At 38.1% G+C, this 27,793-nt stretch overlaps 1 protein-coding gene across 2 annotated transcripts in view; it reads left to right on the top strand.

The window, feature by feature from the left end:
• Window positions 1–512: 512 nt before the first annotated feature.
• LOC128991856 (protein FAM91A1) overlaps window positions 513–27,793 on the top strand; it is a 34,617-nt gene continuing 7,336 nt past the window's right edge. The window contains exons 1-15 of one of the 2 annotated variants that reach the window (XM_054415079.1): window positions 513–721; window positions 4,323–4,407; window positions 5,570–5,779; window positions 7,078–7,259; window positions 9,029–9,129; window positions 9,632–9,791; window positions 10,763–10,902; window positions 18,200–18,398; window positions 20,753–20,839; window positions 21,629–21,819; window positions 22,679–22,842; window positions 23,922–24,070; window positions 24,320–24,401; window positions 24,711–24,887; window positions 25,506–25,653. In XM_054415079.1, coding sequence (XP_054271054.1) covers window positions 650–721; window positions 4,323–4,407; window positions 5,570–5,779; window positions 7,078–7,259; window positions 9,029–9,129; window positions 9,632–9,791; window positions 10,763–10,902; window positions 18,200–18,398; window positions 20,753–20,839; window positions 21,629–21,819; window positions 22,679–22,842; window positions 23,922–24,070; window positions 24,320–24,401; window positions 24,711–24,887; window positions 25,506–25,653 — 2,147 coding nt within the window. In that variant the 5' untranslated portion in view covers window positions 513–649. The remainder of the gene's footprint in view (window positions 722–4,322; window positions 4,408–5,569; window positions 5,780–7,077; window positions 7,260–9,028; window positions 9,130–9,631; window positions 9,792–10,762; window positions 10,903–18,199; window positions 18,399–20,752; window positions 20,840–21,628; window positions 21,820–22,678; window positions 22,843–23,921; window positions 24,071–24,319; window positions 24,402–24,710; window positions 24,888–25,505; window positions 25,654–27,793) is intronic. The other variant, XM_054415080.1, reaches the window with a different exon arrangement.

A 27,793-nucleotide genomic window follows, 5' to 3' on the forward strand; every position in this document is an offset into this window, starting at 1 on the left:
CTCTTGTAAAACCGTGATTGATGAATAAAACAAAACCATAAACTAACCAACACAAGTAGACTTCTCATCCCATTGTAAATTTTGAAGCTCGTTTTTCATTTCTAGTTCATGTACCCATATGAACTCCCGTCAAGTCAACCGAAGCTTATTGCGCATAAGATTACAATGGTTCCGGTTCGACATAGCGAGTAAACCACGGCCAACTTTTAAACATAACAATGCTCCTCCAACTAACGAGAACGAGATTACCATTTTGTCCATTTTGTCAGCTGATAACATAAATTTCATATTCCCTGTTCCAATCGGTCCATTTTCTTCTTTTGCCCTGTACTGTCCTGTCCTCCTGATAGAGCAGAGAAATCATCCTGTCATCCGTCTACTGTCTCTGCGAGTCTAATGTTATGTTGTTGTTCGTGTTCTGACGTTGTGATCTGCAGCTGAGAAATGTCACCACTTATCTGTGTCTAGACTAGGCTAGTCCACTCCACTCCACTCCAAATCCCACTGTCAAATGGCAAATAATTCCAAATTTTGACATTTCCTAGCTCAGATGTGGCTTTTAGGTTAGATAAGATAAGTTTAAACTGTAATTTATTTTACAGTGTTTACTTGTAATTACCAAAGTACAAGGGATAATACATTCAGAGGTATGAATAACGATGTCGAGCTGTATATTAGACAAAATATACCTTGGCAAAAATTGCCACCCAACATTAAACAGGTAAGATTTTACCACTGGGCCTTATTATAAACATTATTAAATTTAGTTAACTTATTTCATCTGGACACAAATAATCCCAATCCCAGTTTATTAGGAAGCTTGTTATGGCAGTGAAAGATGGATTGTGAGTCTCAAAAGAATTGACCTAACTTAGCACAGTCTATAATTTAGTTGTTCTGTTCTAAGTATTCACTACACCACAAACTCCGATGGCTGTATATCGTATCGTTGTGGTAATGGTGTTCCGGGCCCCCACAACTTGGTGACGTCACTGCTGGACGCCTGATCCATGTTCGGTTAACGGACGCGTATCCTCTGCGTTAAGACAAACCCATCCTCACCAACTTCTTCGCTCATCACAGAGTAGGTCCATTCTTGTTTATTTCAGAGAGGAACATTTCCTGCAGTAATATTAAAGCATATATAAGAAAAGAGGAAGTCGGCACGATTGCAATAACTTCAGGCCAACCTCAAAGTTTATATTATCAACTTTTTATAAAGTAACAGAGAAGATCTTACCTAGATTAAATCAATTCCTAGACAAAACTAAGATAATAAGCAAAAATCAGTTTGAGTTCCGTTCAGGTTACTCCACCATAAATGCTGTGTTCAGCCTGGTTACAGAGGTTTCCAACTCTCTTGACGCCAAGAACCATGTCTCCGGTTTGTTCCTTGACCTTACAAAAGCTTTTGATGTTGATCACAACCTTCTTCTGGGATGGAGGCGAGTTGTTGAAGTCCCTTACATCGATTCCTGATCTTTAAACCCCCCATCTGAATCTTTAAATTTACCTGTCAACAACATCAACATTGCTTCATCTTCTAGTGTAACATATTTAGAAGTAGTCATTGACAGCAATCTAAAGTTTTCCAGCCATATCGACAAAATTCACAATAGGCTTAGTACTAGTGCTTTCTTTCTTCGTAGGCTCTCCTAATATCAAGACAGACGTGTCCTTCTGACAGCTTATTACGGTCTTGTCTATCCTTTCTTACATATTGTGTGCCCGTTTAGGTAACGACAAACTTCAAACTAAGAAAATATTCAAACTAAAATAAAGAGCCATCAGATTACTCTTCAACCTAAAATATAGAGAGTCTTGTAGGGCCTATATCCATTTTTTGTAGAAATAATATGCTGACCTTCCCATCAATTTTCATTTTCGAATCTTTGCCCTTCTTAAAAAAAATTCTACAATGTTTCATATTAGAGAGTCTCACCACAGCTTCAATCTTAGAAGGAACTTTGACCTACCTATTCCACTATCTCGTACCACTTTTCATAAGAACCAGTCTTTCTCCATGTGACCAGTCTTTTGACTCTTCCTAATGCAATTAAAGCCGAAAATGATTTAAAAAATGGTTTGAAGGAATATTTAGTTGATAAGGAGTTTTACAGTGGTTCAAATCGTTTTTTAAATGTAAATAGTTTGTACCTTTTGAAGTTTGTATCTTTATTTTAATGGGTCTGATTTTACTTGTTTACTTTTAGTGACTTTTGCCCTGTAAATTTTTGTATTAGGCTATTGCAATACAACTAGGCTATTCTGATTCTGAAACTATTCTGATTCTGAAACTATTCTGATTCTGATTCTGGAGCTATTCTGATTCTGAAACTATTCTGATTCTGATTCACCTCTCATAGTCCCATTAATAGCTGCGGCCGAATACTTTTTGACATCTAAAAACCTTAACGACTCGCTTCTCACACTAGGCAGGATTTGATATTGTGTCTCACATTTTGAGTTGTTGTAAAATGTGAATAAGAATTCCTTGACCTTTCAAACTAAGTTACACACCTACTAAACTAGTTAGACCTGCAACACTTTCCTGTACACAAATGGCCCCCCTATCCCCAATTATTAATTTATTTCCCGCACAATGACCAAGACGAGGTTACTTTCTGAACAACGTGTATTTTCTCTTCTTATTTTATATTTTCTCTTTTAGTTTTTCTTACTATCTTGATCAATAGGAAGTTAAATGATGCTCTAGTTAAAATAGGCTAATAACCTTTGACTTTTGGCATCATTAACTTAACTTAAAATATGTGAGTAACAAAAATTAGGGTTAAAACTTTTTAATAAGTTATGCTACTACAGAACATTTTAGCCTAGTCTGTTCACAAAATTTGTTCGTGGCCTAAATCATTTTGATAAATATGCATTTTAGGGTTTGCACCCGATTTTAAAAACATGGCCGTTTTCTGTGGAAAAAGATCCTCATTTTCAACGGGAAACGACCATAACCCTGAAAAAATGGCATAATTTTCGGAATCAGCATTGAATATCGAATAGAATTTTAAAAAAAATTCAACAATCTGTTGCAAACCCTAAAATGCATATTTATCAAAATTAGTTCGCCTACAAACAAATTTTGTAAACGGACTAGGCTATATGTTCTGTAGTAGTATGCTAAGTCAAAGGTTATAGACTGAAGTTACTCAGTGGTCTTCTAGGCAGCACCTTTTGATGACATTTTACGTAAAATAGGTACGGAAGTTATCAAGATGTAATGTATTCTAGATAGGACAAATCTAATTACAGTAACCTTACTTACTTTTATCTAATGTAGGGTTGCCATATAGTAATGTGTAAGAAAGAGGAGATTTTAGCTGGTGGCCTCCATTATAACAGTGGATAAAAATTAGCGAGCTAGCAATTTAATTGTAAACCTAGTACATAGCAAAAATAGGTAGGTATTATAACAGAAACTGTATGGGTCATAAACCTAAACATAATAAAAATGATGTCACTGGCTCGAAAGTATACAGGTTTTTCTTATTATTTAAAACTTCTTATTAAAACTTGGAACTGTCAAAAAATATCCAAACCAGTTGTTACCGCTATTAGCCTTTAGACATTCGGGCCAGTGACGTATTTTGTTTATATTTATTAGTCTATACCATTTCTGTTCAATATTCGAGACATTGTCAATGGTACATGGTACATGTCAATGGTAAAATGTTGCATCGCTTGTCACAAAAAAAACGCTCTCTGTCTGCTAGGCTTTGGTTGTGAACACAGATACCTTTAGACTGGCCGGCAGACGCAAATTGAAGGACTGGGAGAAATAAAAACAGACGATAAACTAAGGATGTTGCTGGCCAAAGTTAAACCAAGGATAAAAAAAACGTTAGTAGAAAGTACGAGAGTTGCATTTTTCAGTTATTTCATAACAATATTTGCGAACACAAACATTTATTTTATCCCAAAAGTGCCGTTATATAACAAATTGGGAGTAAAAAGAGGAGATTTCGATTTTTTGCAGAAATTCCTCGGAGCTAAATTTTGAACGTCAAAATCCGGGGATATGGCAACCCTAGTCTAATGTTGTACATGTTACAAAAGACCATTTTTACATCCCTCCTGAGAAAACTAATGAAGAGATGGGAGGAAACAAAATCATCAAGAACTTAAGGCAACACAAAACAAAAAGAAAAATTACTGTCACTATCAGTGTCGCTAAATTAAAAATTTAATAGTCTTACACAATATTCCATAGTGTTTTTGTGTTAAACTTACTTAGGCTAGTTAAATAATTGAAATATTCAAAACATAAGTTTAGTTGTTTATTATTTTGATTACTTACTCTTTTCCAGAGTTTGGGTAATTCACAGAAGGAGTATGAAAAACACATAGTGAATTTTAGCGTGAAAAACCAATTGAGATATAAAGGAAATTTAGGTAAGTAGTAACTTACTATAACCGTTAAACTTGATCTTTTGCTTTTTACCAAAGGTACTATTCGTACATGCTTAGGTAGGGCCTACAGTAGTAGTTTTGTATATGAAGTTGAGAAGTATCAGGGATCCCAGATGTTTTCATTTCCTCGGACACGTCGGACTCTTTTTGGGTACATAAAAACTTCCAGTGGGATTTTTGGCAAAACCTTAAAATGTCCACGATTTTGACTTGTATTAAAAATTATTTCTGCACACACAGTAATAATAATGTATATTAATTTAGTTTCCTTTTTGGGTCAAAATGTACATGTTAAATGCTAGAGACGTACGCTAGAGACGTACGCTAGAGACGGCTCATTGGTAGCCTAACATTTATCCAGCATTACTGGCTATGCCTCTGCTCACTACCCAAGACGAACGACTAGCTGACTGGCTATAGCTTCTTGTCAGCTACACACATTAAAATACTTCTTTACTTCTTGTTTTGTCCGTCTTGAACTTTCATTGTCCCTATTAATGCCGAAAAGAAAATTGCGCAATTACAAACAAGTTCAAAGAAAAGTTTAATTGTTCTACGGAAAAAATCAACAAAACACAACTCCAACTGTTGCATCGTCCTCCAAAATTGACAGTTTTATATATATATTTTTTAAACTCAACTCTAAAGTTATCCATTTAACACTCATGCTGCTAAAGGAACTTTTTCTGCATTTCATGTTGTAAAACATCACCACAGTTTGAAGTCTATGGATTTTACCACTAAACTTCAAAATGTGTTGTTTTAAAGACTCATGTGTTACAAAACACATATGTCTAATCCCTAGTGTGTTAGGATGTTAGGGTGTTAGGATTAGACATAGGCTATGTTGGATCAGTTTAGTGATAGTTTATTATTTAAGTGATAGGCTATATTTTTTCAGGCAATGTCAGAAGAGATTAAAAAAATACCACAATGTAGTTTCTTAAAAAAATTTAAAACTTATCTTAAAAGTCTTTAAAATGCAAACTGTATAAGTAATCCTGAATTTTGAAAATATTTTTGCGAGGACACCCCGGATAATATATTGTCCCTTAAAGGTGAAATCATTGCAAAGCATTTAAAGTATCAATGACAAACCTTTTGGTACACCAAACACACTACAATGTAGTCAATGTGTGCACAGTTCGGCTGGTGAGGAAGGATGAACGCCGCTACTACGAGGAGGTGTTGTCGTACTCACGCACGGGACTGTTGCTCTACCCCTATCACCTGAGTGACATCATGGTGGAAGGGCTGCGAGTCACTCCGTTCCAGTACTACACGAGCGTGCTGGAAGCCATCATGGACCAGGAACGCAGCTACGACTCGTTACCCAACTTTACTGCGGCTGATTGTGAGTATTTCCTTGTTTTAAGTTCATTTTGGCGAGTTTATCTTGTTTAAGGGATTATTGCAGACATTTCCCATCACCATTAGTATTAGTGAAAATACAAAGTCTAAACTCTCCTCTTGTCTTAAGGTGAGAAATTACCTACCTTTAACATAAGAACTAACAGGGTTAGTACACAGACCTAGCTGACGCTGGTAAATCGCAAAAGAAAGACCACTAAGAGGACAAAAGTAGTTAAAACAGGAAACAAAAAATCTTGAAAGAAAACATTATACAGCACAAATAAATGTAGGTGAACTCAATGGATACGTCTGCTTTAGATGGTGGGTCGGGCTAGATGAGATCACGTTTCTGTACGGGAAGTGCTTGAAGTAATGGTGACTGGAAATGTGACTCTCATCCACTAAAAGTAAATTTGTTTTATATTAATAATCCCTTGAATAAAATTAGTGTGTTTAATTTTTCCACTAATCAAAAAAATAGCTTGAAGTATGATTCACTGACTGTGTTTATAGTGGTGTATCCAGGGGAGTTTTAGGAGTTTGAACCCCCCCATTGACATTAAAGCAAGATTTTTCTACGATTAAAAAATGTCTTTTATATGTCTCTAAATAGCCTAAATCACGAGTTTACAAACCTAATTTACAAAATTTCCCGGGGGAGGGCCTGGGAACCCCCCCTTAGGTTCATCCTAGTTACGCCAATGTAATTATGTGTGTAGACAATAGACTGAAAGTAGAAGCTGTTAGCGCAGTTGACAAGTTTCACCTAACTCTGGTGTGCAAAATACTAACTCACTGTTATTCATGTTAACAAGAATTTTTGGCATGTGGATTCCTCTTTGTTGTGAAATATAAGAAGGAATTTCAAGACATTATGTGTATAAGTAGAAGAGGAAAATCACATTTTCTGCTAAATACTAAAGTAAACTGGAAGCATAAACTAATCTTGGAAGTATTTTAATGGGTAATTTTAGTGAGCTCTCTCATTGTTGTCTGTTTGCACAGGACTTGTCAGGTACACAAACACACACATAACACACATAAACTATTATCCTTCAAAATAATGATTCTTCAACTCTAGATTATGAATCTACTCTCTGAAAAAAGCTCCTATATTAGGACAAAATATCAGTGTTATGTGATCTTCTATTTGTGTTGTTGTGTTATTCTATTTGTGTTGTGTGTTCTATTTGTGTTAGCCTACAGACTGTGTTTTGTTGTTTGAGATGTTTGCAACCTTTTAGTCATTTAGGTACAAGTTTTGACCAACCTAAAAGTGAACTAATTTTTTCACTTAAGGTCTCAGACTATTGGGGATTGGACGTAACGAATACATAGACCTGATGAATCAGTGCAGAAGTGGGCGTAAACTGTTCAGGAGAAAGAATGTGAGAGATTTGTTGCCTTCAAAACCCGTTGATGTCAACATCGAGCCCTGGTGGTTGATAGCTGCAGGATGTATTGTGGAGGAAGATATCAAGGTATATTGTTTTGTGTAGGCCCTAGCTTAAGTTTTATTTGTCATATTTTATTTTATATGATAGTAAGTAAATACAATTAGGAATCAGGCTTCAGTTGGACTGAATAACTTATAAACTAGACGTATTGAAGTGGTCAAACTATTAAAAAAATCTATATGAGTTAGTCAAACACAAATAAAAATGTGTATACAAATTTATTTCCCTTGGTAAAATTTTGCATACAAATTTATTGCCCTTATTATCTCCCGCTCCATAAAAAGGTTTTGCAATCAAGAACTGTTAAAAATTTTAAATATTTTAGTAAATTGAAACATAATTAACAGAACTGAATTTATTGAACTCACAAATCAGACTAAACTAAAAAGTTAACAAAATATAATAATATAAACAGTCATCGGACAGATGTTATAAATAAAACACATGGACTTATTTCTTGATACATAACACTCCTCCCCCCGTTAGGTAGTCCTTCAGATATGCTGGTGGTCGACGGATACGAACAGGTCGAGGACTCATGCTCATTGAAGTGTTTTGGGAGTTTGATCTAAAGACACGTGTCCGAACAGGTTGTGGACTCGTGCTCATGCTAGTGGAGTCTTGAATTAAACCAGAAACGTTGAAACCAGCATCTTCTTGATGAGGGTTAATTGAACCTTCTATACCACTAAAGGAATTGCGAGATTGTTGCATCACTGATGGTCGCATTGGTTGTACGTCTGGTGTTCTCATCATAATTAATTCCCTATCCAAGTCTTTGAATTCACAGTTCACAGCTAATGTTCTTAGTCGAGAATAGAAAGAGTTAAACGACTCTGATTCTGCTTGATGACACTTCCTAAAATTAAATATTTCAAAAAGGACATTTTTGGTAGGAGCGAAATAGTCAGTTAATAGTTTTATAACATTTTTGTACGTTATTTCATTAGGTTGTGGTAAACTGTCACAAATGTAAGCTACATCCTCACCAGCTAGATTAAGTAGTAGTGCAGTTTTCCTTACATCATTGATAATGTTTGCAGCTAAAGCATACCTCTCACATTGCTTAATCCACGTACCCCAACGCTGTGCGACACTTGCAGGATTCGTATGGGGGTCAAAACGATCAGGTTTATTGAGATCCATTATCCAATCCCATCCTCGTCGCCAGTTTAGTAAATTGAAACATAATAATTAACAAAACTGAATTTATTGAACTCACAAATCAGACTAAACTAAAAATTAAACAAAAAAAATATAAACAGTCATCTGACAGATGTTATAAATAAAACACATGGACTTATTTCTTGATACATAACAAATATCTCTTCTCGAGAGGGAGAGAAAGTTCTAGGATCTTTTTCCCTTTCTAAACTAAGCTTTTCAATTTTATAAAGAGAGAATCGTCCTTTATGACTAGAAGTTTATACCTTATGTTGTAATAATAATTCAGACTCTAGTTCTACAGTATTTCTTTTAAGGGGGGAATAAATCACTCTGCTTTTCCATTGTTGACCGCCAGTAATTCAAGCTGTGGCTAGAATGTGACGATACTGATTTTGTTGTAAGCCATAAAGCATTAGCCTCAAAGTAAAATACATCGTCGTCCAGTTGTAAAATCAATTGGAGAAACCCTACCCTATTTTGGAATTGGGAAAACACATGTTTTTATCACTACCTTGAATTCCCAATAATTTTTTCATTGATTTTTTACACATAATAGTTATTGGATAGTCTTAAACAATGTATTTAAATTGACAAATTACTAATTAACTTTGCTAATTGTTTCACAGCTTGTATCAAACCCGGAGAAAGAGTTGATTGATAGAATAATAGACCATGGAAAACAAAGAGCTGGAGATCTTAACAAAGAGCTAGTTCATTCTCTATACAAGTAAGTATTTAATTTACGTAAACAATTAAATTTAAAGCAATCACTATGCGTACATATTTTTAACTCCCTTTTCCAGGGGATATTTGTATCCAAGTTTAATTGTTTAGTGTTTTCACCCTTTTTAAAGACATGAAATTATAACATAAAAAATGTACCTACCGTATCTGTAATTTTAAGAGTTTTTCATGTTTTCAACTAATTAATTTTAGGACTTAAAAGTATATTCAAGTCTCTATTTAGATGTCTCAGAAATTACTTAGTAATTTTTGGTTAATTAGTTTTAAGTGCTGCAGTTAGAATTATGTTAAAGCAATATTTGTAAATGCTTGAATCACGTTCACGTTCTAACAACAATGTGGCAGATTTTGTGGCAGGTTCATCAAGATCAATTATATGCTAATGTCCAATTTACAATAATCACAATTTCTGTTTAACTAATTGATAGGTGGATCTGGATAACTAAATAATTTATTTTCCTAAATATGTTCGAAATATGTTTTAGGAAAGGACTGGTATACTTAGAAGTGCCTATAGAAGATTCCAATTACATTGTGGTACCTCCGCTTGAAGGCTTCGTAATGAACAGAGTCTTGGGAGACTACTTTGAAACTCTTTTGTACAAGATCTTTGTGTCAATTGATGAACACACGAGTGTGGGAGAGGTATGGTCGATTCTTAAGTTGGTCACTACACAGATTTAAAAAGTTTAAACTGCTTATCAAAGTTCCATTCAAACAATTTTATGGTATCAAAAAATTCTGCTTGTAGTTCTACAAGTACAAAATAATGTTGGCACATACATATAGACTTTTACAAGGAATACAAAGAAGCTTTTGATTGAACGATTGTTAAAGTAAAATAAATACATTATTATTGCAAAATTTCCTGAAAATGTTTTTATTACAGATTTTGTTCCTTGATGTTAGTTAGGGTTTTTTGGAAATAAAAGTTGTATCAGTCAAGACTGTATAAAAGAACAATTTGTCTCTGCAGGTTGAAACAAGACCTAAATTGAGGTTACTAACAAGTCGTCAATCAATCCTATATTTGTTGTAGATTTGTAGTTTTGGGGTTAAAACCCCATTTTCAATCTTTCTCTTCAGTTGCCAATTGTTAAACATATCTTCTTGCACTTGTCGTTGTCAAAAATACTTCACAAATGAACATTATGGGAACATTTATATTTACAAAATTAAATACAAGCATGCGAGGCTGGCCAAGGACAAAACCAGACTGTGAGGTTATGTTTAAATCAGGAGTCTACTGAAAATTGTTTCTATACTTTCTGAAACATCAGTTAAGCAGAGAGCAGAGGTGACTAGGTCCGCCCCATTTCAATCAATCACCACTAAGATCAACAAAATTATTAGAATTACAATAAAGTCATTTTATAACAAACCATCAACAGTATCAAATTAAAAATTATGAATTGTCTAGTCTATTAACATTTCAAACAGGCTGAGCTAGTACAAAATATTTTGTAATAACATTTTCTGTACATGGGTAAATTATAATTTAATTTAAAACGTTACAAAGCAAAGAAAAATAATAATAGCAGCTTTAGCTTACTTGTTTTGGTCACAGATCGTAATGATCAGGTGGTGATGTATTTAAAGCAGCTGTTGTCTTGTAGCTGGCTAACGTTCTACAAATAGACTCCCAGCTGGTCAAGAACGCCGTCTCGCTCTACTGTAGACTTGGGTTTGCTCGCAAGAAAAGCACAGACAGTGAGGACTGCCATCCGTCGTGGAAACCTGCTCGTAACAAGTTGCTGTGTGTATTTATATTATTATTTCCATTTTAATTTAAGCAGCGATAAAAAGGTTAACGAGGTTAGTAGTTGTTGCCATTCTCATTCATATTGAATATTTTTCCCATCTCTGAAATAATTGTAGTCATTCTGTGTAAGAGTTTTAGTATTTCTAGTGTCATAAAAAAATAGCCTAATGCATGGATTTTACCATGCACAATACATATTGCCTTATAAAATTTTACTATTACTTCTATTTAACTTTTAAAACAATAACAACCTAAATCATGAATAATTAAGTATTAGGTTTTACGTTGAACATTTTCAAAGAGGTAAATCCACCGCTGTTCCCTGATATGACATATAAAATTTATTAGAAATAGTGAGAATAAGGAATTTTTTAAATGTTGTCTTAGCTGTTTTGAAGGGGCAAAATACATATAAGAGGGACGTAAATTAACGTCTTCATTCTTCATTAAGCTCCCGTTGCAGCCAAGCAACGTTGTGTTCCTTACTTCATCCACTTCTACTCTAGCCGGTCCTCACCCCTTACAGACCAGTCTGCAGACAAGCTTTGGAAGAAAATTGATGCTCCTCCCAAGTATGAACCACGCTCGTGATTTTGTTTCAAGAGGATGTGTATGTAGAAAAGTGTTCTGGCGTAGAAAATGTCTATTTGTGGTTTTGGAAGTTTTTACATATTTGTACATCAGGGCTGGCATTGGGTGTTTATCAGTTTCCATTGGATTTGAGGAAACTTTGCTTGCTTGTTGGCCGTTGGGGTGTTTTAGACATCCAGGGCTGACCGTATTCCTTGATAGCTTTTTTTTAGAGTCATCTCCTATCACTACAATAATCCCTCTCGTTTAGTCACACCACGATCTACATGCAAAATTATTTTTCTAACTTTGGTTACTGCTTTAAACAAGACTAAAAAATACAGCAGTTAGTCTTCACAATGAAAAATGCTGTACCCTTTGTGGGTGTTAAAGACCATTCCAAACTCCCTTCACCCCTTGCACACATTTTCTACATACAAAAACATTACATACATTCTTGTCTACCAACTGGGGATGGACTTCAATATTGATTGACAACTGAGACCATAGAAATCTAATCGGATAACATAATTTATACTTGGTAGGACTGTAAATTTTTTTTCACAATATTTTGAATACCATGACAAGACTAATTGTCTCATAATGTTAGGGACTGCCAAGAATAATAGAATAGTGGATGAAGTAAGGAACATGCGACGCTGCTTTTCTGCACTGGAAAAATAAATATTAAAAGTGCAGTCGCAGTCGCAACCGTTTGCCGGGGATAGCTCAGCCTACAATGGCTGGGTAAAGTTCCAGGGTCTGCGACAAGGTCAGGGAAACCACTAGGCCAATAGCCGGGTCTAACCGGTATAGGACTGGCTCATACACGGGCACTGTGAACAAGTCAAAAACCAGTCACCAAAACAAACGTGCAATAATCACTACCAGGCCTACGCCGATTCTCCACACTCCTAGGGGGTCGTTGCTGACTACGCAACTCGGGCTTCGTCCTAACTATCCAATAGTCAAGCCCAGAGTGCCTAAAACACAGTGAGTTACACGACGACTTGCCAATAAAAACCACAACGCGTGTTATCACCAGGCGGGGTCTACTAGGCCACTATAATCCAATACACAACTCTAATGCCCAAGCTAAGAATCAAACAGTTCACTCAATAAAAATACCAGATAACAATACAAGTGCACTATAGGTAGAGTGACTACAACACCAGTAGCTGGTCTCAATAAATACCAAGCCAAACAAGCAAAACTAAATAGCAATTGCGCTATTAAAATATTGAGCTACTTAGTAGCAGATAAATAAATATTAAATACTCCAAACACTATAGATAAATATATTATCTGATAGCCGGTACTCCGCTATCCAAGCTACCAAGATAACGTGTTGGACTACCAAACAAGCTGTTCAGGTTAAATTAAAATAATCAAATGAATAAACAATAACAACCCTACTACTGCTACTGCTACTACCGACTTTATGTTACTTAGCTGGGCTTCTGTTAATAGGCCAATAATATTAGCTACTAGCCTACTGGCCACGTGTTTCCAACTACGCACGCTAAATCGTGCAGCCTAGGTTTGTCGGGCCTCAGAGTTATTAGTAATATAACTAACTCTTGGTACAACGCAAAATAATAACTACTACAGTCAATAAATTATATTATTTGCGCTCCAGCACCTGCCCAGAACCGTCAGGAATACACTTTAATATTATTCCTGACTAATATAAATCCTAACTACTGACAGGCTTTGACCAGCACGGTTACAACTCTAACTCTCTAACTCTCTTAAACCAAAATATAATAAAACGTCGTCCACTCACCACAAGTGGGTTACTGACTCACTACCCAACTTGAATGCCGACACTCACTCCTTGAGCACCAATATCACACGACACCGTACACTTCTCTGTACCACCCACGTACGCCGTCCGTCTCTACTGGACACCAACACTGCCTTCTTCACTGTACGGGATCCACCACTAGAATGTCCGTTCTCGGCTGTCCGGTAGTTCCAGGATACCCAAGCTTATCCGAACTGATAAGCCGGGTCAAAGGGCGCTAGCCAGGTTCGCCGCCGCCGCTCATTCACCTCAACAATCGGTGCGCGGCCAAATAGCAAAAATATACCCCCCTAGGGAAAATAACTCGTTACATCCCCCACTTACATCGGGATGAAAAAAAAAGAAAACGGCTAAAAGAAAAAAAAATTCTTGAACTCCGGCCAAAACAAAAATACTCAAGCCCCTAACCCAATGGTGAATCCTACACCACAGGTCTCAAACTCAAAAAAAAAAAAAAAACTCTTCTACTAGCCACTACCAGCCAACATGGTACTGAAAGATTTGGCATCAGGAACCAGACGGGGATTTCCACTCCAAGGGCCTTCGGGGTCTTCGTCACCAATTTTGACACTGTCCATGCGGCCACCTTGGCCAGAACAGTCATCACCCACGCCCATTCTAACTACCTCTGTCCCACATGTCACCAATCCGAGGTCTCGGATGACATCCATACCCAGAATCATGTATGTGGTGAGAGTGGGGACGTACAAGGCATCTCCCATCCACCGTCTTCCCGCAGCTTCTCCTGCTAGCCGAAACGAATATTCGGCCGTTGACCGTGTCCCATCTGCCATTCTCAGAGGAGCGATTTGCTTACACGGCTCTACACCCTGGTGCTGAAGATGGTTGGCGACTCCTCGCCCAACCAAGCTAACTACGGAGCCAGTGTCCAATAATGCCTTAAAAACGCTGCCCATCAGCACAACTTCCACAAAGGCCCTTGATTCTGAAATCAGCCGGTCCTCGTCTACTCCACCAACCAGGCCGTTTAGTCTTCCGGACCACTCGGACCACTCTTCTGAGGTCGTTCGTTTTGGGTGGCCTTGCCCAGTTGACCTCCTGATGTCTGAGCTGGCCTGCCGTTTCCCGCCCGACATCCACACTGACTCACCATCAAACCAGGTTTGCCACACCCAAAACAGGAGACGGTCCTCGGCTTGCCACATTCTTTGGTAAAGTGACCAGTCTCCTGGCACCTAAAGCACCGTACGCCATCAGCATCTTTCCTTGTCATTGCGGGCCTTCGTACACGAGTCTCAATCGAGTATGAACTAACCCGCTGCCCAACTGACTTGGCTTCAGGAGACGGTCTCTCGAAACTACCTCTTTCGAACGTGACAGTCTCAAGATTCTTTTCAGCTTTCTTCCTGGGAACGTAGGCGGTTTCCAAAACCAGCGCTATGTTTGGTGAAGGAGGAGGTCGGAAGGCGGCCTTCTCTCGCAAATAGGCCTCGTAGTCTTCAGCCAACTCCACCATCTCGGCCAGGTTGCTGAAGTCACGCCGGCGTACCATCAGCTTGTACTCTGGACGCATATTATTGTAGATTAGGTCCAATCTACCATGCTCCGACAACGTACCGCTACGCCTAAGCAAGGTACTTATGGCAACAACGTAGTCCCGGAAGTGCTCGGTCTCACCCTGCGTTCTTTTCCGGATCTCCTCATCCAAATTCCTCTGATAACCAGGTGGAAGGAACTGGATCTCAAATTGATGCCGAAAAGCTTCAAAAGAATACAGGAGCTCCTTGCAGTTCCTGTACCAAAGAAGTGCTGAGCCTTGCAACAGCTCCGGCAGCGCTCTGAGCAGGTCCTCCGACGATATAGCGTACGAGACCATCAGCTCTTCAAGACGCTCCAGGAATGACACAGGGTCTCTACGTCCATCAAACTTCAAACCCCACTTTCGGACCATGTCACATATCTTGGAGCAATTCTTCGGCTCCACTCTGCTGGCCTCACTCGAGAGCATACCCGATCCACGTGGCACCTCCACACTAGGTCGCTGCCATCCCTCGGGTCTACTTGCTAACCCAAAGGTAGGCATGGGAGCAGCCACAACAGGGGACATAGGGTTGGCGGGTCTTTCGAACCCATAGCCGACCTCATTACTCGGCGAGCCTCTCGCCTGTCGCACCACCGAGGCCAGATATTCTCGAAGAGTCTGGGTATCAGTCTCCAAAGACAACCCAAGAATCTCTTTGACCGCCTCTAACTCCCTGCTAATTCCCACTACCTCGGCTTGGTCAGATTCCGTATTACCCAGTACCTGAGGTACGGTTCTCTTGGGTTCAGGAAGCTCCACAGTTGTAGTAGCCGGCGGTAAATATGTCGGTGCAGCAGCCCCAGCTGTACACAGCCTATCATCGCTATACCGACGGGCATTCCGCTGCTTCCAAAACGACGAGAATCGCTGCCGTAATTCCGCAGAAGTACCAGTGGTCACCAAACCATACTGGTCCATTGTTCTCATGAGCTCCCCTTTCGAGAGGTCATAGATCCAACCCACGCGACCGTCCTGGGGCTGCGACCCCAAGGACATAGTCGCTGGCGCGGAATAGGTCAAAGAAGTTGTCACCGTCGTAGCCACGACCGATGAAATAGTCGGCCAAACGAGCGAAGACGCCGGCCACAATGACGATGTCGTCATCACCGACAGTTCGGAGCTAACCCCGGAACTAGTCGTAGTAATAGCAGACGTAATAGGTGTACCGCCCAGCACAGACGTCGTACTCGTAGTGACAACCATATTTAAAATTCAAAACACCACGACAAATCCGCAAAAATAAGGCGTAACCAATTAAAATGTATTTAACACCGTTATAATAAATCAAACCGATTATAGGTGTGAAAGTCAAACCACAAATACACAATAAGGGTTCTCACACAAATAATATTCAATGATAAAGCTCAATTAATTAGCAAAATAATACATCAAACCAATTATAGGTGTGAAAGTCAAACCACAAATACACAATAAGGGTTCTCACTCAAATAATATTCAACACTAAAGCTCAATTAATTAGCAAAATAATATTTACCAACTAATATCTATGTATACAACCACTAAATAAATTAGGGTTCACAACACACCACGCTGTAACAGAAAACAGGTTAGGCCTACCCAACCGACTATAAAATCACAGCAGGTCTGCCTAAAACTCTGCTCAACAGCTCAGGTCCGCAGCCAATCTGCACAAGTCCGCAGCTAATCTGCACAAATAAAATTATTTTGTTCGGGCGCCGTTAATACGTCAGCAACTCAGCACCACTGCCGACCTCAGTCCCTGTTCGGGCGCCATCTTGCGACGCTGCTTTTCTGCACTGGAAAAATAAATATTAAAAGTGCAGTCGCAGTCGCAACCGTTTGCCAGGGATAGCTCAGCCTACAATGGCTGGGTAAAGTTCCAGGGTCTGCGACAAGGTCAGGGAAACCACTAGGCCAATAGCCGGGTCTAACCGGTATATGACTGGCTCATACACGGGCACTGTGAACAAGTCAAAAACCAGTCACCAAAACAAACGTGCAATAATCACTACCAGGCCTACGCCGATTCTCCACACTCCTAGGGGGTCGTTGCTGACTACGCAACTCGGGCTTCGTCCTAACTATCCAATAGTCAAGCCCAGAGTGCCTAAAACACAGTGAGTTACACGACGACTTGCCAATAAAAACCACAACGCGTGTTATCACCAGGCGGGGTCTACTAGGCCACTATAATCCAATACACAACTCTAATGCCCAAGCTAAGAATCAAACAGTTCACTCAATAAAAATACCAGATAACAATACAAGTGCACTATAGGTAGAGTGACTACAACACCAGTAGCTGGTCTCAATAAATACCAAGCCAAACAAGCAAAACTAAATGGCAATTGCGCTATTAAAATATTGAGCTACTTAGTAGCAGATAAATAAATATTAAATACTCCAAACACTATAGATAAATATATTATCTGATAGCCGGTACTCCGCTATCCAAGCTACCAAGATAACGTGTTGGACTACCAAACAAGCTGTTCAGGTTAAATTAAAATAATCAAATGAATAAACAATAACAACCCTACTACTGCTACTGCTACTACCAACTTTATGTTACTTAGCTGGGCTTCTGTTAATAGGCCAATAATATTAGCTACTAGCCTACTGGCCACGTGTTTCCAACTACGCACGCTAAATCGTGCAGCCTAGGTTTGTCGGGCCTCAGAGTTATTAGTAATATAACTAACTCTTGGTACAACGCAAAATAATAACTACTACAGTCAATAAATTATATTATTTGCGCTCCAGCACCTGCCCAGAACCGTCAGGAATACACTTTAATATTATTCCTGACTAATATAAATCCTAACTACTGACAGGCTTTGACCAGCACGGTTACAACTCTAACTCTCTAACTCTCTTAAACCAAAATATAATAAAACGTCGTCCACTCACCACAAGTGGGTTACTGACTCACTACCCAACTTGAATGCCGACACTCACTCCTTGAGCACCAATATCACACGACACCGTACACTTCTCTGTACCACCCACGTACGCCGTCCGTCTCTACTGGACACCAACACTGCCTTCTTCACTGTACGGGATCCACCACTAGAATGTCCGTTCTCGGCTGTCCGGTAGTTCCAGGATACCCAAGCTTATCCGAACTGATAAGCCGGGTCAAAGGGCGCTAGCCAGGTTCGCCGCCGCCGCTCGTTCACCTCAACAATCGGTGCGCGGCCAAATAGCAAAAATATACCCCCCTAGGGAAAATAACTCGTTACAAACACAATGTTAGTCTCAGACTTAGTCTTTATATTGAGACTTTATTTCCCGTACAACTTTGGTATGAACAAAAGTAACCTGTCTAAGTTCGTACAACTTTGGTATGAACAAAAGTAACCTGTCTAAGTTAGCTGTGTTTGTTATAGAAGTATGAGTCCTGAAGGAGGCGACCCTTGTCTGTTGGACCTGAGTGATGCACTTGCTGAGGCAGGAGCTGAGGAGGTCAAGACAGAGACTATTGTAGATCTTGATGACTCTGATCTCACCTCACCTCGCTCCAAGAGGATCTGCTTCCTCTTTGACTCCACACTCACCGCCTTCCTCATGATGGGCAACCTCTCGCCTGTAAGTTACTTCATAATCTGCTTGAATAAATATACTTGACCAAAAACATTATATACTTCTCTAGTTTTATTGTTTCAAGTGATGTTGATTGAAGCTAGGGATGGGTCGGTATTTAAAGTTGGTTGTCGAAAATTGAGAGTCGGAAAATTTTAGTTGTGGTGTATTGGTTGTTGTACAGTAATTTTTAACGCTGTCGCATGAGACAATTGTGACGGGTTCGCAAAAGTAGTCCCTGATTGACAGCCTAGATGAAGGAAATCTAACAACAGGAATCTTTCTTGATTTCAGTAAGGCATTTGACTGCCTTGACCACCAGCTAATCATTAAAAAGCTGGATTCCCTGGGGGTATCAGGGATAGTAAGAGAATGGTTTCAAAGCTACCTTACAGACAGGAGTCAGTTTGTAGAACTAAGGCACAGAGATAACAGCCTAATAAGAAAAACAAGATCAAATTTTCAACCAATAAATCGAGGAGTTCCCCAAGGTTCAGTTATGGGTCCGGTACTGTTTATTCTTTTTACCAACGATTTGCCGCAACAAATAGGAGACGCCTGCCTTACTCTTATGTATGCTGATGACACAACCTTAGTGTTTAATGAACCACTAGCTGAAAATCTAGAAGTAAAATCCTATGTGTCACTCAGTATGGCCTACCAATACTGCTATAACAATGATCTCGCAGTAAACACGTCTAAAACAACTCAAATAGCTTTTGGCCGTAAATCTCAAGAAGTGCCACGACTCCCAGATGTAGAAGTGGAAGATGAAGCTAAGTTTTTGGGCATCACACTCGACAAGAATTTAACCTGGACCCCTCATGTGGACAATATATGTAAAAAATTAAGTTCAACCATCTATGCTCTTAAACATATAAAAAATGCAACAGATGACATGACAACAAAAGTAGCATACTTTGCACTTTTCGAGTCGCATATGAGATATGGACTTGTAGCATGGGGTGGAACCTCTGCCACTAACATGCAAAGAGTTCTCAGAAAACAAAAAAAGGCAGTCAGAATAACTGCAGGTCTCCACAGACTCGACAGCTGCAGGGAAGCATTCAGGTCACTCAAAGTACTTACCCTTGTAGCACTCTACATCCAGGAAGTTGTGTTATTTGCAGTAAGAAATAACCCTACAAGGCGTGGCGAAATGCACCAACACAACCTGAGAAACACCATGCAGTACAACCTTCCACAACATCGCACGGCACAGTTTGAAAAGAAACCTTCATACGCAGGAATGAAAATCTACAACAGGCTACCTCCAGATCTAAGAAGCAAGTCAGAAGATGACCTCAAACCAGCTTTGCATCAATGGCTCATTAATCGACCTTTCTATTCCTTAGAAGAATACCATCAACAGGTCTTTGACCAAACAACACCTCAACCAAACATTTAGAAAAAATTGTAAATTGACGCTACTACTATTCTTAATGAATGTGTAAATAAAGATTATTTGTCTATTGTCTATTGTCTAGATATTGTACAAGATTTTGCCTTGATCACGGAAGACAATGATGATGTCCACTGACTACGGCAGATATTGAGGATTTTGTTGTGTTCGCAGAAGATAATTGTGTTATCTTCAGAACAGTGGTACATGTTCATGATTTTGATGTGCTCTTGGCAAACCATAATGATGTCTAAGCAGTAGATTTTCATTAATTTGTATGTGATCACGGAAGATGATGATGTCTTCATGAAAGTGGTTCATATGATAAGGGGATTATGCCCTAATCACATAAGACGATGATGATGTCTTTACTTTGCAATTGTAAGAGAAGTTTGTGATTTGAGGCAGTCGCGTGCGATGATGATGCCTTCTTGACAACGAGAGATTTTCAAGATAACATGATCATAAAAGCACACTTCTCAAGCACAATTCATGGATACCAAACCCAAAGACTGCATTTACATTGGCAACCATAAATGAGATGTATTAGAACATTAGATAGTCATTATGAGTACGAGGAATAAATCGTTACCTGCTAATTTTATTGCTGTCTCAAGGATTATTGAATAAATTTCCAATTTATCAGTATCCAAAGTTTTACTTGCAAAAATAACCTTGTTACAACCTAAACCTATCGTCAGCAACAATAAACCTTCACAAATTAAATGATCATTTGTGGCTCATGCTAACATATAAGTGAATTGTAATTTTATCCATTTAAAACAAAAAATAACTGACATTTGATAAAACAAAAACTGAACCAATAAAAATTGTAATTGACACATCACAAGTTGTAGCATTGCTTATGACACTGTCTTAATAAAACTGTCATGTGCATAAGCAAAATAAATATGTCTGTGTATATTGTGGTTTGCTGATTGATTTATTACTCTTGCAGGGTCTAAAAAGTCATGCGGTCACAATGTTTGAGGTTGGGAAACTATTGGACGAATCAATCGACGGGTTTCTCTGTGAGTTAGAAAAGGTAAGATTTTAAAGTAAAATTATGGGTAGTATCGTTCTGATAATGTGAGTTCAGACCTTGTTTGAGGACTAAATTAGTGATAGGAAACCATACTGATAAAATCTGATTAGGCATCTTCTACCTACGCAATGTAAAGCATGAATCTGCCTGTTGTAGCCTATGCTATATCGATTCCTCATATGAATCTTTTAGCTTTTTTTCTAATTCCATATGCTACAAAATAGAAATACTAATATTCATTATTCTTAATAGGGTGCAATAGTGTGCTCCTGATCAACATTTCAAATAGGCTAATACCTTTGTTTAAAAATTGGTACATCCACAAAAACATGTTCCACTGTAAATCAAACATTTGGTTTAGTCTAAAGTGAATATTATTACAGCAACAGAGTTGATACATCAATGTCTTGAGGAGAGTAAGATGGTCTGTGTAGTGGTAGAACGTGAGATTAGACGTTTTAAACTGTGCCTCTTTAGACTTAGCCTAATAAAATATTTAAAACATGTACAGGCTAGAGCCAAGCATCTTTGGATGTGAAGGGGTGACTTCAAACATTGATTCAGTTTTGGTCTATCAAGCACAATGTGCGTTGTCATGTGTAAATTTGAGTACTTATACTTAACACTTTTTCCAACTCTTATGTCCTTGTCAGCATGTAAGCACATCCAGGGACGTCATAAGGTGATGGGAGTAAATATTTTGAGCCACTTTGTATTGTTAAGCATCGATACATTTGACCTATTTTTTTAAACCACTTATCAACCTCTCATGTCTTCTGTCGTCTGCAGGTTAGCACAGCGAGGGACGACAGTGAAGGTGAGGCGAGAAGATACTTTGAGCACGCCCTCATCCTGCGCTCCACCATTCTCGCACTGAGGCACAGCACAAGTCTACACGCAGGGCTGGACCTTGTACGCTGCGAGAGCTTGTACCCCCTCGAACCTGAAACTCGCAACAGGCTACTAGCTAAGAACTACTCGTAAGTGTGGCAAAATCTGCAACTATGGGCAGAAATAGTGTCAAACATCATTCCTGTGACAAAGCTTTTGACAGTTTAGACTTAAAATGAACTTTCTGTTGAGTCCCGCTATTCTGAACTAACTTGATTTCTGTAATAATTTATAATCACGATCCCAAATGATGTTCATGATTTTGCCGCGATAGCGAGAGATGATCAATTTGTCTGTGCGGCCACTGAATATGTTCATATTTTAGCCGTGACAACAGGAGATGTTGAGTTTCCGCCTGACTGCAGAAGATGTTCTTGATTTTATGTTTGTCTTTAAACAAAGTTCTAATAGTATCCAAAACTTTAGTTCGGAATGGGTGCATTTTCAGAACAGCAGCACTCAACTGTAGACGAATAGAGCCAGTGACAGAGTAAGCTGATGTAAATTACTGGTTTCTGCCAAATACGGCAATTTTTGAATAACTTAGTGTAAACGTAAACAAGTTCAACAATTGTCACAGTAACAAAAACTATGGGAGAAATACATGAATAGCTCGAACGACAATGATCTTTTGCTATGAAAAATTGTTATGGCTGGTCTATATATTGTAGGCCTACTTGCTCCAAAACTGCTACAATGAGTTATGTGAATTATAAATGCCACGCCAGTAGCTCCAAAAGTAATAAGCCGGGTGCCACATGTTTCGTTAATATGCTATTTTCAAACACTGTTTCCTTAAGGTGTTAAAATAGCATTCTATAAAAATATAATGTTCTATCTGGAACTGCTGAGGAGGTATTAGTACATTAGGAAAAAATTATAAGTTTTTATATGAGTTGTTTTAGGGTTTTTTTACCGCTATTTTCATATTGACAACCATTGTTTTAGGCTGCTAGTGTCAATGGCGCCGCTGAGTAAAGAGATCCGACCAATCACAAGCAAGGACCCACCTCACCTCGGCCCTGCGTCACCAGACGTCAACACCATATGGTTCAAACTGTTCATCTACCACATTACCAAGGACGGCCCTCCCTCCATTCTGCTCACCAGAGGTAAGACAAGTAGGCCTAGTGTTGTACAATTTATCAAAGTTATTTAGAGGTTTAAAATATTTGGTTTTACAATACCTTTATCAGTTCCAAAAGTAACTTTCGTCAACGTGTTACATGTTTCGGCAAACTGCCATTGTCAAACACACAATACAGGAAGATGTAGATCCGCTTGAATAGCTCCGTTCTCACAACACATTACACGACATACAACATTTACACACGACACGTATTTAGAGGTTGATGAAATGCATCATTAATACTACAACACTACTGTGTTCTAGGATTGGATTTTGTGACAGTGAGTGATGGATGGATTCCTAATTTTTTTTATTTTGATTTGGATACTGAAATGTTTAATTTGATTCTTGATTGTAGATGCTATTCAGGACCAATATAGGATATGTAATGAAGCAAAATAAAGCAGTTTAAAATTATTAACTAAAAGGTTTTTTACATTTTATTCAAAAATCAGTTTTAAAAAGTTAATCGAAGAGTTATTCATGAATAAACTTAATAAATACCTTTAAATTATAAATTGAGATGGGAAGCTAACAATACTAATACTATCCCGATCAAAATCGTTTAGGAAGTTTGCTGAGAAAATCTATTATATTACCTGTCAAATCTACAGGAGATTGTCAAAATGTCAAATGCTGTCAAAAATTGTATATAATTATTATTATTCTTTTAAATGGGTATGGAAGGCTTTGAGAAATAGATAAATTTGACTCAACCCACCCCTAAATAAATACATTTACAGTTATGATATATCACTCCCTCATAAGGAGGTGCTATATGCAAACCACACATTAGTTTAAACATAAATAAGTTTGAAATTTAGATGATAAATCAAGTTTCTAATAAGTAAGCACAATGAATACAGAACCTTAGAAGAAGCAAAACCGCCGTATTAAAAGAGGCGACACCACGAGGATTGCCGCCAGCGGTAGTTCACGAAGACATGTAGGAAGCGCTAGCGTCACCAGCTGTAGTCTTTGTGAACCTGGTATATCCCCCTACCCCCTCCAGTCAAATAGTAAGTGACCCTGCATAGAAACTAATCTGTTGTGATGATGCAGGAACCAGACTGAGAAAGCTGCCCTCTCTACTACGTCGTTGTGATAAGGTGCTAGTGACCTCATGGGGTCATGACCCCGCAGTCATTCCTCTGGCTAATCTGCTGTTTGCATTGAATGATGCTCTCACTTACTCTCCCGTCCTGGCTCAGGTAAATGTGTGATGTCTTTGCAGAAAGATCTCCGTTATTGTAGATTTATTTTTAACGTTTATTCTAAAAACCCAACAGGTATCCTTATGGCTAAGGTTGTAAAGTTCTGGATATGGACATTAAAACCACTTGGTACTATGTTGTAAGTACTAATTCGAAGGCCAACAGTTTTCAAATTTTTGAAACATTTACTTCACAAATTTTTAAACAGCAACACAATTCAATGCCGCTGTTTGTTTATGATTTTAGGCTTATGGTGTGGACAAAGGAGCTGAAACAGTACTTGTACCATTCCCATTCAAAAGTAAGGATGGTGATAAGGAAAGCAAAGGTAAGGTATATTACAATTTCACTAGTGCTTGATCATTGATATTTTTAATTAGTGATATATGAATTAAATTATCTGAATGATTACATACCATCAAATTTTAAAAATTTATTTGTTTTCTTGAACAATTGATTTTATTCAGGAAAAATGTGTTACTTAATTAATTCTTTAATCAATATCTTTGAACATTTAGAATGCAGACTAAGCATTCAATTACAATTTGAATGGACAAAACAATTTATACATTTTGTTTGGTGCATCTTGCAATGGCGCATCGCTACCCGCAATGATATCCCATTGTGTAATGTGAAGGTGCTGACTGGACGCAACATGATGGCATCACAACTCTGTGTGAAGAGCTGGATCTGGAGCACACTTGTGGCTACGTGACGATGGCCAAGCTGCGGCCGACTCCCTCCACCACCTCTCCTCTGCGGCTACAACTCACCCCCACCACTGCTGTCCGGGCGTGGGTTGACAAGTGTCCCGGTGAGTACATAATATCTGACATGCTCCTGCTAGTCAAGGTATCATTGGGTCTTAGTTTGTTAGTTGAAAGGTAAGGTTTCTTCAGTAGGATGTGCAATGTCTATATTGTGAGATTCACGTAACATGCAACTCAAAACAGTAAGGGACATTGATACTTCTACAGATGGTGTTGATAATTGACCATTAGAAGTTGGAGATGGAGGGGGTTATAAATCTGCAGAGGCATGACGTTATATGATTTAACATCACACACTTTATCAATGTATCCCCCTAAAGCTCCAATGCGCATACAGTTTCCTGTTAATCACAACCACTGCCGAGAGATGCATCACAAGGTTGAAGAAAATGCAAATGCTTAACAGGAATGTTCTGTCTTTTAAGGTGCCACTTTCAGACTTGAACTTGAACTTTATACATTAACTTTCAGGTAAACTTTTAATTTAAAAATTGTCACTTAAATGTAAGAAATTGTAAATTGTTTTCTTGCTTTCTTTATTTGTGCACAGCTAAATCCAATCATTACTGAAAGAATTGAAAGCAGGTATTATGTAATGTTAACATGACACAGCAACATCTTTTACTGAGCTGATGTAATACTGATGTTAACTCTAATTTCAGGTGTGTCAGATGTTCAGTCAAGTAGTAGTCCAGAGAGACCCAAGAACGGGTTCCACAGCAAGGAGTGTGCGGACATCTTGAAACAAGAGTTGGACAACCTCTCAGAGGGCAAAGTGTCAGCTAGCTCTGTCTCCAGCTCACCCAACAAGTGAGTTTTAATTTATCCTGGTTGCTTGCTTACAGCAGTGATATGGTTTTAACTGTTTTAGTTTAGCTTTGAGAAATGAAAACAGTGTGAAAACCATGGCCTTTATTAGCTGTGGCCTTTTTTTGTCGTCAAACACAGTTCATATTTATACAGCGGTTAGGTTAGAAACATCATTAGTACATCAACAATTCAGCACTTCATCGATTAATTCTTTTGTCACACTCCAGCAACTTGTCGATCCCCCTGAAAATTGCTTAAGGTTAGGTCTTGACAGTGTGGAGTCAATCTCCACAACACTGTTTGAATGTCCCGCCAATCTCAACCCCTACCGCTGCTCGCGCATGCGCAAGGAGGCAAGCGGGTAAGACGAGTGAAAAACGTCCGTCGTGTGTCGTGCTCCTGACTGCAAACACCATGGAAGGCTAAGTTCTTGGGAAATGGGGGGACGCCCCCTTAAGGTATTGTGTCGTAGCACTAATTATTGATAATATGTAATTTCAGATCATGGTATCAATTCACTATAACATTCTTTCCATTATTAGTAATTCATCATTAAATAAAATATTAGTTCACGTTGTGTCCAGTCAACTCATACAGTAATTATTTCATAAGTTGAACAATGTACATATTTCTGTGATATAAATGCATTAATTAATGAAACAATCATCAAAGCTGGCTATTAGGGCCTGTGATTTGCGGTAAATTGTCTCCTCTGCATCAATAAATGTGTTCAGTTAACGTTTCCAACAAGAACGATTTGGTCTGGAATTTAATTCACATGACCAGGTCACCAAAATGTGGCACCATTATGCCACAAGTGGTAGCAGAGCAAAAGCGTTCGATCGAATTTTATAGACAAACCGCAATTTTAGCAGGTCCGAAGTCATTAAAAAAATGTTTTAAATTAAATTTGCCTACACGTGTTGTGCGATCTGGCGTGTGTCGACAGGAAACGATGACTCATGTCCCAGCCGGTCAAGGTTACGCAATACGTGTGGTAGTTTCCATTGCAGTTCAAACTCTTGCTGAACGCATTTTACTCCGATCAAAGTTGTTAAAATAGCTATGTAGGCACAGTGATTCCAATTTTTTCCCGTAACTACGCAATTGTAAGTTGTAATATCACATAGTAATATCACATAGTTAATTTTGTCACTTTTGTAGTTTGTCAGTTTGTGTATTCAGGCAAAAAATATAAATAAATATTAATAGATCAGTGTAGGACAAAAAAATGAATAATACTTGATTGCTAGCAGTAAATATTTTATTCTAGTATGACCTTGGAGGATTGTTGGATCTACATAATTTAATGATTATTTTCAGAAGCTTCATATCTTGTTCATGTCTATTACTTGGTAACTAATTAATTGTTGTATAATTGTCATATTTAATATTTATTGTGTTACCAATATTTGAAGTTTAAGATCCAGCAATATCTCTGGTCTTAGTTTTAAGTGTAATCAGGTGTTGTTTATTTGTGGACAAGAGATTTAAATGAGTGCTATTTTGCAACAATAGATTCTTTACAACTTTGTAATATGTCCACGAGCTAGAGAGTTGTAATTGTTCAACATTGATCATGAAAATAAAAATATAAAAAAAAAATAATAAAAATGTAAAAAGGTAAAAAAAAAAAATCTGAATACACGAATCGTTAAGCTTTAATTAGAGTCCAACAGAGTTCAATCAACCCAGTATTATTTATGTGTATTTTCAGCAGTATGTCACCGTATGTTTAATTCACGAGTTTAATTTAGTATTTGTAGTTAATTTAATTGGTAAATATTTAATTCAATTTCATTGCTTAGTCACTAGGATTTTTTCAATATTGTGTTTATTACACCAGCATTTTACAAACACATTTACATTAGTTTTCAACAATACAGTTTTCAATTTATGCTACTCTTGAAAACAGTGCAAACTTCGAACCAATAGATTTAATATCCAGCCGACAGTAGCCAAACAGCTGACTATCATTTGACCGGGTTTGACCTTGGCCCACATAGTTTCCTTTGTTCGCGCGGAACTCGTTTGTTTACTAACACAGCCGTAGCATTGAACACTGTCCAATATCAACTACAGACATTCGCATCAGAATAAAATTGAGTCTTTAGGATTACTCCCGTCGCACAAATCTTGT

Source organism: Macrosteles quadrilineatus, unplaced genomic scaffold (assembly GCF_028750875.1).
Source record: "Macrosteles quadrilineatus isolate MER2022 unplaced genomic scaffold, UCM_ALF_1.0 Scaffold_4__1_contigs__length_99947679, whole genome shotgun sequence".
Taxonomy (NCBI): Eukaryota; Metazoa; Arthropoda; class Insecta; order Hemiptera; family Cicadellidae; genus Macrosteles; species Macrosteles quadrilineatus.